General features: G+C 44.6%; 1 protein-coding gene across 1 annotated transcript in view; it reads right to left on the minus strand.

Annotated features, from left to right (window-relative positions):
* HMCN1 (hemicentin 1) overlaps window positions 1–13,339 on the minus strand; it is a 362,739-nt gene that overhangs the window by 317,530 nt on the left and 31,870 nt on the right. The window contains 2 exon segments of the mRNA XM_083156769.1: window positions 2,761–2,883; window positions 10,501–10,659. Coding sequence (XP_083012895.1) covers window positions 2,761–2,883; window positions 10,501–10,659 — 282 coding nt within the window.

A 13,339-nucleotide genomic window follows, 5' to 3' on the forward strand; every position in this document is an offset into this window, starting at 1 on the left:
TTGGGTGTGTGTTGTAGTGAATGTTGGTGTGTGTTGTACTGTGAGTGGTGTGTTATGTGTGTGTGTGTTGTGTTGTGTGTATATCTGCCGAATGTGTAAGTTTGTGAGGTGCGCTACGTATATATGTGTGTGTAGTGTGCTGTGCATATCCTGGCAATGTTTAAGTGTGTGTGTTCTCAGTGGCGCCTCCCCCCCCTCCCCGCCGGCCTCCCCACCCCCGCCGTTAATGGGGGGGCGCCTCCCCCCCTCCCCACCCCGGCCGCCGGTGCCACACACCCCCATCGCCGCAGGCTTACCTGCCTGCGCGTCCCGGCTCCCCTCCTGGCTTCAATTAATAATTCTATGCAGACGGACCACGATAAAATGGCCGCCCCCATACCGCAAACAGTTTCAGAGAACTGTCTGCTTTATGGTGCGGCCATTTTATCGTGGTCCGTCTCCATAGAATTGATTGAAGCCAGGAGTTGTGTGTTTATTGTACTGTTTTTGGGTGGGTGTTGTAGTGTGTATGGATTTGTATTGTACTGCATGCGGTGTGTTTCCAGCGATTTCAGCCCCTATCTCCCCCGTGTGTACACAGCTTAAGTGTGTGAGGTGCTCTACGTATAAATGTGTGTGTTGTGTGCTATGTGTGCGTATGTGGTGTACTGTGTGTGTGTGTGTGCGTGTACAATGTGTACGTGTGTGTGTGTTATGTGTGGTCTATGTATATCCTCAATTATTTCCTAATTGTTTAAAACCTTCACCATAATGTTAGAATGTGTCTGTCATACTCAATGACAGCAATGAAATCAGGTGTGGAGTTGTTCCTTCGTCCACGGTTTCCCAGATCGTCGATCTTTTCCCCATATCATCAATAAAGGAAAATTAAAACTTGGTGTTTTTTAAAATTCTAAGTGAAATTTCCCAAAAACGGCTTCGAGGTGCACACCACCGGGTCCAGAGGTATCCTGTTGCCAAATTTGGTGTCTCTGAGTGCCACGGTGTGTCCGCAATGCGACTGACACGCACGCGCACACACACACACGCACACAGACTCTTCAACTTATTATATAGATTAATCAATTCTCAATTGAAATTATCAATGCAAATTGACAATAGACAAACAGATATTTTGTGAATGAAGTGGGTCATGAAGGAAAAGTTATTTTATGATAAAAAATATCAATTTAAATCAATTAACTATGTCCCATTAAAGACCATATAAAGCCGTCAATCATAATATCTGAGTTATTGACAGGTGCTTATGCTGTTTTCAACTGCCCTGCGGGAGGCAGGAGTTACCCAGCCCAGTCTGTAGCTTGTATTACCGTGCCTCAGTTGCCAGCAGTGCAGGGAGGGAAGCCGTGAGCGCCGGTATGTCTAGGACAGTTGGTAGGTTGGAAGTACTAACCTTTTCTATTTATAGCCCCAACTTTCCCAAATAAAATGTGTTGTTGATTCCTACTTTTCTGACACTGCCTGTTTATAACCCTAACAATCAGAAGGCACATGAGGCCCCATTTTCATAATCTGTATTCATACCAAGAATCAAGGTCATGCAAGCTTTGTTTTTCCCTTCTGCGCCAGCATGGGTCTGGATTTTTTCCAAAGGGAAGACCCTCTGCTTATTCCATGCAATAAACAGTGGAGGGTTGTGTGACTTTATGAAAGATCCCTTCAGATACCTCGCTGTTTCTACAGCTGTCTCTTTCTCTGATTAGAGCACAAGTAAGTGAGCACACCTTTACTATACACATACACACTTTTCCTCCCCAAATCTACATGACCTCCAAAATGGAACACAGAAAGATCATAACAATATCCCTCACTGATCATTTTAAGCTATAAATGAGACTCATCTGAGCAGTGTTTTGAAGGAACGAGTAAATGTAATAATTCCGGATGCGGATAGAGGACAGGACATGTTCCTCTGCCCCCATGTGTACTTCCATCTTCATGTAAACACTTTAGTCTCGGAAGGCTTCTGCTAAATATTTCTTTTCACTATTTGATAAACATTACCCTTGGTGCCACAAAGACTGTATTTCCCAATATGTTGCTTTCTGTGAGCTTTTGTGAACTGATAATTTATTCAAGATTGCTCAACTTTTTATAAACAGAAAAATATTCCACTAAATACTTTATGTCATTATAAACACTAAATGGAGAAGGACAGATGTTTATGATGTGAATTATTGCCCCCAAAATGTCTCTCTTAACATTTATTCTGTTTACGTTGCCATAGCTTTGGATTCCAAGCCATATGTTTGCTTTGCATTTTGTTTTAAACAAAAATGATATACTGCAAGTTGTTATTTATATGCAAATCTATTTGTCTAAAATGTTTGTGTGTGTGTGTGTGTGTGTGTGTGTGTGCTTGTGTGTAACATGTTAATGAATAGGTCCCAAACTTTTCAAAAATGTTATGTGTTAACATGTTGATTTAAAGGGCATTAACAAGGTTGTCATAGTAAAAAAGGGTGTGTAATTGATTAGCCCCAGCCTTTCTCCACCCAATTCAACACTTGCAATTGAATGCCCCCAAAGTCTTTGAGAACATTCTAAAACATAACATTTATCCCCCTAAAAAAGTATAAAAAAAGGCAAAAAGTACATCAGAGAACCCTCAGCTTGAATACCTATTTACAGTAATTAAACCTTAAGAAGATGATGTGACAAATAGTCCAATATACATTGTTTGTCTCTGATGGAAATATCCGAGCTTGTTTATTGATGTTATAAGGGATTTACTATTATAGCATTAGCTAATGATATTACCTCATTAACTTGTTTCTTGTCCAGGTGAAATACTTGGCCGGAGCTAGTAGAGGCAATTTCTTCATATATCTTATAACCCACATGATTTCTGTCATCGCAGTCTCCAGTTAGCACAAACACAACCTGGTGGAGCACAGTGTAAATGTCTATTCATTGTTCTAGCTTTCTTTGAAAATATATGAAAGTCATGGACAGGGCAGTAGCTATTTGGAATCTTATATACACCTTATAGGAGGCACTAGAGGTTTAAAGTAGTGAACGTGTTAAAGTATTACATAATGCAAGCTTGTGACACCCAAGAGTAGGTGTAACGATCAGATCAGGTGATCGATCAAATTAACGTATGCCTCCTGTTATGATTATCTGTGCAATCAATGTATGTCTGGTATGTTTGGTAAAATCATGCCGCCTGTGATTATTATGTGGGAGATCAGAACATGTCATGTATTATGTGTGTGGACTATTGGTGACCCAGGGAGTGTAGCCATCTGTGGACTCCTCTGGAGTTAGGATGTAAGATAAGATCTGAGACCCCTCATAAACCAGATTGGGGGGGAGAGCAATAGTGTCCAGCCAACCGGCCAAAGTGGCTCTGGCCCTGCACTAAATGACCTCTTATCACTTGAGGAATGTATAAGATCTACTTCAAAGCAGGGACAAATTCTTTATGGGAAAGATCTAGGGACCTTCACTAGGCTCAGCAAGGGAATGGTTAAAAATCCCAAGGGTGGGAGGGATGAGGGAGGCTGCAGATAAAACCTCTGTACCTTGGGATAGTCAGTGTCACTACCTGGGGGTCTAGCAAAACAGGCTGTAGGCGACGAGAGATTTCTTGTGGAGGATCCCCCCACGTCAGGATCTGTATTTAAGTGTAAGATAGGTTCTGTCTTTTTTCCCTTTTTATTTTTGAAATTGCATTTAAAACTCGTGTGTACTTTTAAAATCACTGTAAAATCTTGTAACTATTTTTGTCTAAAGCTCTGTAGTATTTCTAGGAATAAATAATACATATTCTCAGTCCTGGTTCTGTGTTCTTAAGACTCATTAGCCTCATAAGAGAAAGGCTGGAAAACGTTACCATTGATATCTTGTATTGTGTGGTCAGGGGCGAGCCAAGCCGCCCCTTGCGCAGTTTCAGGCGCTAAAATCAGGTTTTGGCTGGTGGCAGTGTACCTCAAGGAAAGGACCCGAGTGTCCTGAGTGAACCCCAGTCACGGCCGGCGCTGCTCAGATTGACGTATCGGAGCAGGCGACCGGTGGGTCCGTGACATTTGGTGGCAAGCGGTGGGGTGGAGAATTCATTTTTCTCTTTAAGAACTTAAGTGAGTGTGGGTAGAATTTTGTGAGAAATACCCACATCACCAGAATCAGAACTCAGAGCTTTACTATAGTTTTAAAAGTCACACAGTGAGTGCAATTTCTGTTCCCTCCCTTCTCTTGTTTTTCTTTCCTATCATTTTATTTGACAAGTGTGAGACTCAGGATGGCTGATTACCAGCAGATGAGGAGAGATGACCTGGCGGTCGTGTGTGTGCAGAGGAATATCCCTTGGTCTGGCCAGAGTAGAAAACGTATGATTCAGGCACTAGTGGATGCCGATCGGACTCTAGCTGCTGGAGGAAACCAGTCCATGGACAATCCTACCCCAGGGGCTCAGTCAGCACTGGACAGTACAAACGATGCCGTGCCAGGGTCAGACACTTCTGCTGGACCCAGCAAGTCTACACTGCAGAGCGACCTTCTAGCTGCTAGCAGGCAATTGAAGAATGTGAACCCCGTATTCGCTTTGCAGCTGGTGCAGTTCTGCCAAGGCATTGTCGACAGAGAGGCTGCGGAGCGCAAAGCCACTGTGGACAGAGAGGCTGCGGAACGCAAAGCCGTACGGGAGGCTGCAGAGCGTCAGGCTGAGCGTGAGTACCAGTTGGAACTGGTGAGGCTCAGAGGGCTGATCGCTGTTGGTGAACCAGTGGAGGATGATACAGGGCATTATGATGGCGAACCTTTACGTGAGACTTTATCTGCCGTGGCTACTGAGTTAGCAGGAGATGGGCTTCGTACTGAACTTTTACTGTCTGCGGAAGTAAATAATGTGTTGGATCATGGTGTGGACTCTGTTATCAATCATGGGGAGCCTAACAAGGGACAGAGGTCCCAAATGACCGCTGACGCGAATTTCACCGGGCCGCGTCATGCACAGTTCCCTGTCTTGGAAGCAGACAGAGGAAGCCAAGTGAGTGTCAGCTTGGTTGTGAATAATGAGCTGGCCCTGGACACTACAACCGATGCTCAGAGAGGTGACATCTCTGCTAGCACCAGGGAGACTGTAGGATGTGTGGCAGTCAGGGAGACTGCAGAGTACCAATCCCCTACAGCACCAGAAGAGCCCAGTGGGTATATTGACCCAGTGGAGGATGATGATATGTTTACCCTACTGAGCACAGAGGAACTAACGGAAGAATGCCAGCTGCAAGGTATCTCCTGCCACAACCATACTCGTGGGGAGATGATCATGCAGCTCATCCAGGCCAGTTATGATGAGTGCAATGCCTTCAGCCAGTATCGTGCAGCATTTCGTTTCTGGGGTCCATCCGCGTCTCCTTGGGTGCTGCTGAGAGAACTGGGACAATGTTACAAATTTGCGCAGCAGGAGGTCGATGCTTGGAGAAAGCTGGATACCCCATTTTGGGGGGATCAGTGCCGCCGGATAGGTGTGGAGTGGCGTCGCCTAGAACAGCTGTTGCTACCAGCTCTGGAAGCAGAGTTCCAGTTTAAACGGTTGGGAGAAGCAGAATCTGAGGATGTCAGCAGCTTGCTCTCACCAGGGGTGCTCCACCAGGGTAAGGTGCCTCTGCCTACTACAGCAGTCATGGAACCTGTTCCAGAGACCTCACATCACAAGGCCCAGTTTAAACTGCTGGAAGATGTGAGCAGCATGTTCCCTCCCGTTGCTTCAGATTTGTTGCCGGAAGCGGCTGGCTGCATAGTGAAAGTATGCAGGGGAGAGACTATGTCGGAAATAGGAATGGGACTTTCTGACTGTATGCACACAAGTATGTGTGGGACTACTGATGTGGGACTTTTATTAACTCCACACATATCTGTCACTACCCCTTCTGAACCATATGATGCATCTCAGGTAGTATGCAACCATGCTGAACATTGCAATGTTGTTATTTTGTGTGAAGCCCCTGGGATGATCTGTGATAGTGCCGTACCTTCGGTAGAGGTGGAGGATGAGTTAGAGACAGGTATAGTGGGTAATCCTTGCCAGTTTGTGGGGTTAAATGAATGTCCTAATCTAGTTGGGAATGAGACACTCTCACTCACCAGTGGTAGGAGTGCTGCTGGTGATGTCATTAAGGTCGCTGTGCTAGACGTTAACCCTGTTCCTCCAGTGATGTCTGGTTGTGACATGGTGCCCGGGGACGCTAACTACACAAATGGGACCGATCTGAGTTGGTTGCAGGCAGCGCATGTACCTGCCAATAAGTTAATGGTGACAACATGCTCAGATAACCCCATTCCTGCTCAGAGACAATGGGATCCAGATATAGCGGGTTTGCCATGGTGCAATTGTAAGCCAGCAGGATGGGCCCCATGTGTTGTGGAAGATGCACAGGCTAATTTGCAGGTATTGCAGGATGTCTCCCCAGGTTATGATAGTGATGTTGCTGTTGATAATGTGATGTCTTGCGCTACTGTGGGAACTGTGGTACCAGGTATAATAAGTGACCCGGTGGGTCCTGTGTGCACTGTAGGCATGTCTGATAGGGAGAGAGTGTCCCTTACTGCAGCTTTCCCCCCAAACCCCCCTCCTTACTGTAGCCACACAAACACAGATACAGGAGCACCGCAGGGGTTCCCTCCAGACACTGAGAACCCTCCAGAGAGTGCATTTTTCCAGCATCACTGGATAACGGATGCCTCTCCTGAGAACCTCAGTGGCACCACCCCAGCCACAGAACCTGCGGGTCTGGGAGGGAAGGTCAGGCTCAGGAAGGTGTCCTGGACTGCCATGGAAAGCTTGGCTTTCCACGCAGAACTGAGAATCAACCCTGCACAGGCTGCCCCATACCTGGGAAGTGGGAAAGATACCCCTGGGTACAGTGAGAGGGTTGTTTCAGGAATAGAGCCAGTGGCTAGTAGGGAAGCTGCTGTGTGCAACCAGAAGGGTGGGAGGGCCCGAGAAGCACAGGTAAACTCAGCTCCATTAACCTCAGGAAAGCTGAGCTGGGATGTTCCCAAGACAGGGGACAAGGACCTGCTGGTATTCCCCCTTGCAGACACGTGCCCCCCTTCACAATTCACACACACAGACACAGAGGGCGAATCTCCTCACAAAAGGATGAGGTGTGAGGTGTTGAGTGAGTGGACCTTCCCCCCAGTGAAGGGGAGGGGGGGTCAGTCAGCTCAGGAGAGGTGCTGGGAAGACATTTTTCAGTCTGTATATAGTGCTGGGAGAATGCCCCACACCTGTGGTATAGTTAAACGTGCCGAGTTACGAGTCCCAGGGGGATGGCCATTTGGGGTGTGGCGGAATGGTCTGGTACTGATCTCAGTGAGTAAGGCCAAACTGCCAGCTGCAGGGGAGAATCCGTGTCCAGGAGTCCGACGCACAGCTGTGGTGGGCTGTGTCGATACCAGCCGGGATGGGCACAGCTCCCACTATATCAGTGTGCTCACAGACTATGGGTTCGAGGACACCTGTGTGCTTTTAGTTTGCCATCTCCTGCGAGAGGGACAGGGACTATGCCCATTGCCCACCCTAGCCACGGCTATGGCGTCAGGTGGTGCCATGACAGACGTCAAGTATAGTGAAGTGTTAGTACAGATCCCGCAGAATCAGTGGCAGTCTGTCTCAGCACAGAGACCACTGCTACCTGTCCAGGTGATGTAGTTAATAGCGCACTGATGAGACGGTGACGTGGGTCACCGCCTCTGTGCGCCATTTTAAAAGGGGGAGGTGTAACGATCAGATCAGGTGATCGATCAAATTAACGTATGCCTCCTGTTATGATTATCTGTGCAATCAATGTATGTCTGGTATGTTTGGTAAAATCATGCCGCCTGTGATTATTATGTGGGAGATCAGAACATGTCATGTATTATGTGTGTGGACTATTGGTGACCCAGGGAGTGTAGCCATCTGTGGACTCCTCTGGAGTTAGGATGTAAGATAAGATCTGAGACCCCTCATAAACCAGATTGGGGGGGAGAGCAATAGTGTCCAGCCAACCGGCCAAAGTGGCTCTGGCCCTGCACTAAATGACCTCTTATCACTTGAGGAATGTATAAGATCTACTTCAAAGCAGGGACAAATTCTTTATGGGAAAGATCTAGGGACCTTCACTAGGCTCAGCAAGGGAATGGTTAAAAATCCCAAGGGTGGGAGGGATGAGGGAGGCTGCAGATAAAACCTCTGTACCTTGGGATAGTCAGTGTCACTACCTGGGGGTCTAGCAAAACAGGCTGTAGGCGACGAGAGATTTCTTGTGGAGGATCCCCCCACGTCAGGATCTGTATTTAAGTGTAAGATAGGTTCTGTCTTTTTTCCCTTTTTATTTTTGAAATTGCATTTAAAACTCGTGTGTACTTTTAAAATCACTGTAAAATCTTGTAACTATTTTTGTCTAAAGCTCTGTAGTATTTCTAGGAATAAATAATACATATTCTCAGTCCTGGTTCTGTGTTCTTAAGACTCATTAGCCTCATAAGAGAAAGGCTGGAAAACGTTACCATTGATATCTTGTATTGTGTGGTCAGGGGCGAGCCAAGCCGCCCCTTGCGCAGTTTCAGGCGCTAAAATCAGGTTTTGGCTGGTGGCAGTGTACCTCAAGGAAAGGACCCGAGTGTCCTGAGTGAACCCCAGTCACGGCCGGCGCTGCTCAGATTGACGTATCGGAGCAGGCGACCGGTGGGTCCGTGACAGTAGGTATCACAGAAGCTATCAATATACACATAAGTATTCGGAATTCCGATCCTCCTGTTTGGATGTGTTACTTTATATCTATTCTTCACCCGGACCTGGTATCTATAGTTTCTAACAGGAAGTAAGTGTCACAGGCAACTTACAATACAGTTTAAGATATATGAAACAGACATTAATTAAACATATATTAGCAATTTAGATAACATCAATATGTATATTATTCACATACAGAACGACAAAGTACAAGACACAATACTAACATTTGACATCCCTAACATGCTAAAACAACGTTTAAAACAATCACTTAAATGACTCTTATAACTTAGCTTAGTGCCTTTTATAGCAAAGGTCAGCTAATAACAGTCTGGGATGAATGTAGCAATGTATAGAATGTAATAGATAAAGTACAGCTGGTTCTGGACACCCAGGTGCTTTTGAAACTTTTTCTTGTCTGTAGGCAACAATGTCTTTTGGCAACTATGGGTCTATCTTGCTTGTCCCTGAATAATCTCATTACTCAGCACTGTAAATGTGGCAATGCTTAGCTGGATGTTATATTAGCTGATTGTATGTACTATTTATATAATGGAAGTGAAGCTGTCCACTATATCCATGTTGCTATATCAGACAATAACTGTTTACACTTGGGCCACTTGGTCCTTAACCCTTTGTGAGAGATCTTCAAAATATCCGCTATAAATTCCAGCATCACTCACATTTATTATATAAATTCAAATTAAAAATTATGTGTAAAAAAGAATTATATTTCCTATATAAGATAGAAATTACAGGTCATTTTGATGAATAAAAAAGTTTGCTTGGCAATTTTTTACACCTATTTGACACTTGGCACTCAAAGGGTTAAACACATCTCTGGAAGGGCTTTCTATGCATAGACAGTAAATCAGGGCTACTGACCTGTGCTCCAAAGAGTTACTGTGCTCAATTGTTACATTTATTCTCTGACAACAATGGTTGCTGGTCCCTGTGATAATGAGGCCTGATCTATCCTTTTTGCGGTCCATGGGCCTTATTTTGGTTCATTCTTTCTGACAAAATCCTTCTTAGATGGACAAAACCATGTGCACTGCAGGGGGGGCAGATGTAACTTGTGCAGAGAGAATTAGATTTGGGTGAGTAATTTTGTTTCTGTGCAGGGAAAATACTGACTGCTTTATTTTTACACTGCAATATAGATCTCACTTTGAAGTAAAACCCCACCCAAATCTAATTCTCTCTGCACATGTTACATCTGCCCCACCTGCAGTGCACATGGTTTTGCCCATCTAAGAAGGATTTTGTCAGAAAGAATGAACCAAAATAAGGCCCCATGTGACTAAGACAGTACCGATCCGTTTTGCAAAGATCTGGCTGTATGCTGAGGAAACTGCAGCACTGACCTAGCAGACTGCAGCGAGGTGCTCACTGCTATGTGACTGCTTTTATAAGTCTTATAAATGGTGATGGTAATATATAAGATGGCTAATTTAGGTATATACCTGTGTTCTCTCATTTCCCTGGGTATTTCAGCAGGGATCCTTAGACTCCCTCTCACTCTCTCAGTCAGCTGCTGAACCCTGACATGATGGGCCACTTCTTCCTCACTGCTCACTGGCTTCCTTGCTGAATAAGGGATCACCTTGGTGCCCCTCAGATTAGGACCCTTCTCTTTTCCCTGGTGACATCCTCAAATCAGGTTATGTACACGGCAACCCCTTCCACTCCAAGGTTCTGCTCCACTCTCCCCTCATCCTAAGATGGTGAGCCCAGAGGGCCATCTGCATTTCTGTTTCATTTTCCCTGTTACTTACTTGTGACTGCTTCTGTTGTATCAACTGTAGGACATCATTAGCAAGATGGTAATCCTTGGATCTTGCATCAGTAAAAACATAAATAAAGGATCCAGGGTGAGATATTTCCAGAGCAATTTTAATAGCTCCAACACTCATTTCTGGACAATCACCACCACCCTGTATTGCATGAAAAAAGTATGAAAAATACGAGACATTAATGTGATTATTAAGAATATTCCACCGCTATTTGCAGTATAAAGTAAGCATTTAGCAAGTACAATTCATGATTGCTATGGGCAACTTCTCCACTCTTTTCACTGCTTAATACATTAACTCCAATCAGAGGCACTTTAAAAGAAGAGGCGGCCTTTGTGCAACCGCCTCCATTCTAGCCCCCTCTTCTCTCTTGGAATCCCAAAAAAACGCACCGTGGCCATTTTTTGCCAATTCCAGCAATGCTGCTGCCTTCTTCGTGGGACTTACAGAGGTAAACATTGCACCCATTTTAAATGTGCCTCTGACCCCAATATGTTTCACTCAGAGTACAATTTAAATTTAAATTATCATCCTGATATATATCTGTATCTTTGGAGTCAATCCAATTAGATGCAACTCCCGGGAGTCTGCAGAACTGCACAGAGTGTAACCGCTCCAACATAATTCATTCTGACTGCACTGTATACCTATGCCTGTTAACACAATGGTGCTAACCGACTCTACCGGTATGTGACCCATTACCTTGTTCAATGTGGAATCATGATTTTTTAATTAAAGTCTATATCTATGATAAACGCACACACACCTAATCAACTGAGACTGTAATGGTGCTATATTCAATACATATATATATATTAATATGGAGTGGGTCCCCTATTAATAGCTTCCATAATTACACTCTTCCACTCTTCTTGTGCCCATTGATTCTGTAAAGCATGTATCAGATCATGCACTGATGTTTGACAATAAGGCCTGGCTTGCAATCTTAGTTCTGGTTCATCCCAAAAATGCTCAATGCAGTTGGAGACATGGCTCTGTGCAGGACAAGTTTGTTTTGCTTTGAGCACTGGGCGCAGCCATGTTGGAATAGAAAAAGGGCCTTCCGCAAACTGTAGCCACAACGTTTTGATATGCTAAAGCATTAAGATTGCCCTTCACTGGAGATAAGGGGCCTAGCCCAAACCTTGAAAAACCAGCCCCACCCCTGATATAATGCAGTCAGGCAGGTAATGTTCTCTTGGCATCCAACAAACCCAGACTTGCCCTGCCGATTGCCAAACAGAGAATTGTGATCACGCTACAGAACATGGTTCCACTGCTCCATAGTCCCATGTCAGTGTGCTTTACACCATATCATCTGACTCTTGAATTGACCCCAAAGCAAAAATAACTACAGTATTTTTTTTTCCTTAAAAATAAAGAACAAGCCAAATGTTTAGGATGTCATTATTGTGAAAATGTAATTTGAAGACAAAGGATGATTTTGTTACTAGATCAAACTTACTATTATGGCTTAATAAGTAACAATAAAATAGCTGTTAATGACACTATTGATGATGATGTCTTTTCCTTTTGAAGCTATGTGGTATGTCTTCATAAAATACATTTTCAAAGGAGCAAACAAAAAACAAATGTCCCATTACCTAAATGGAGACTGCAATTAACAAACTTTTCATCTAATAAACACACTTCAAATGGCAGATAAACAAGCTAGCAGATTGTACACTTCAAAAGTCTCCTGTAATGTTTGATACTGAGTTTAAGAAACTGGAAATAATCATTCTTATTTATATTACTATACAGTGGCGTGAAACTGTTTTTCTGCCTTCCTGATTTCTTCTATTTTTGCCAATCTTTAACACTCGATTGTTTCAGATCTTCAAACAAATTTGCACACAAGACAAAGATAACCCGATTAATTACAGAATACAGTTTTTAAATGATCATGTAATTTATAAGTGATAATCTTATTCGACACCAGCAAGCCTAATGTTATATAATAATTGCTCCATAGTTACTCATTCAATTCAACAAAAATGAAATTATATTTAAGTTCTATTACACTATACCAGTGGTTCCCAAACATTTTTGACTCACTATACCCTACAGCAGCGTTCGCCAACCCGTCGCTCGCGAGCGACGGGTAGCTCGCCGGGTGTTTTAGAGTAGCTCGGGGACTCCACGCTGCCGCTCGTGTAATGGTGGCGACTGGGCAGGGTGAGCGCAACCGCCTCTAAAGTGCCATCAAGCGGCACGGGCGCAGCAGCAGCCAGTGAACGGGAGCGAAGGGAGAGGTTTCCCCAGCAGCGCAGCCGCACGGACCTGAGTGTGAGTTCCCGCCCGTCACCGCGCACTGTTTGTCCCCGGGTTACCCGCGGTCACGTCTCCCACTGGGCGGCGGCGGCGGGGATCGGTGTCAGGCCTGGCTGTCGCTACGTGACCGAGGGGGTCGTGTTTGAGTTCTACTAGTAGGTAGAGCGTGATGTCTCTGACATGTTCCCTCAGTCAGGCCCTGGCAGGTATAATGGGCATCATGTGTATGGCATATGTTTAATGAGTCATTAAACATATGCCACACAAATAATGCCCATTAAACATATGCCCCACATCTTGATACTCATTCATTAATAATCATCAAGGTGTGTGGGGCATATGCCACACACATGATGCCACACACTTGATGCTCATTAATAATGAGCTTCACGCTGTGGGGCATTTGTATAATGGGCATCATGTGTGTGGCATATGCCCCAGATACCTTGATGATTATTAATTCATGAGCATCAAGGTGTGGGGCATATGTGTAATGGGCATCATTTGTGTGGCATATGTTTAATGAGCATCACAGTGTGTGGCATAT

Source organism: Crinia signifera, chromosome 8 (assembly GCF_055691185.1).
Source record: "Crinia signifera chromosome 8, ASM5569118v1, whole genome shotgun sequence".
Lineage (NCBI taxonomy): Eukaryota > Metazoa > Chordata > Amphibia > Anura > Myobatrachidae > Crinia > Crinia signifera.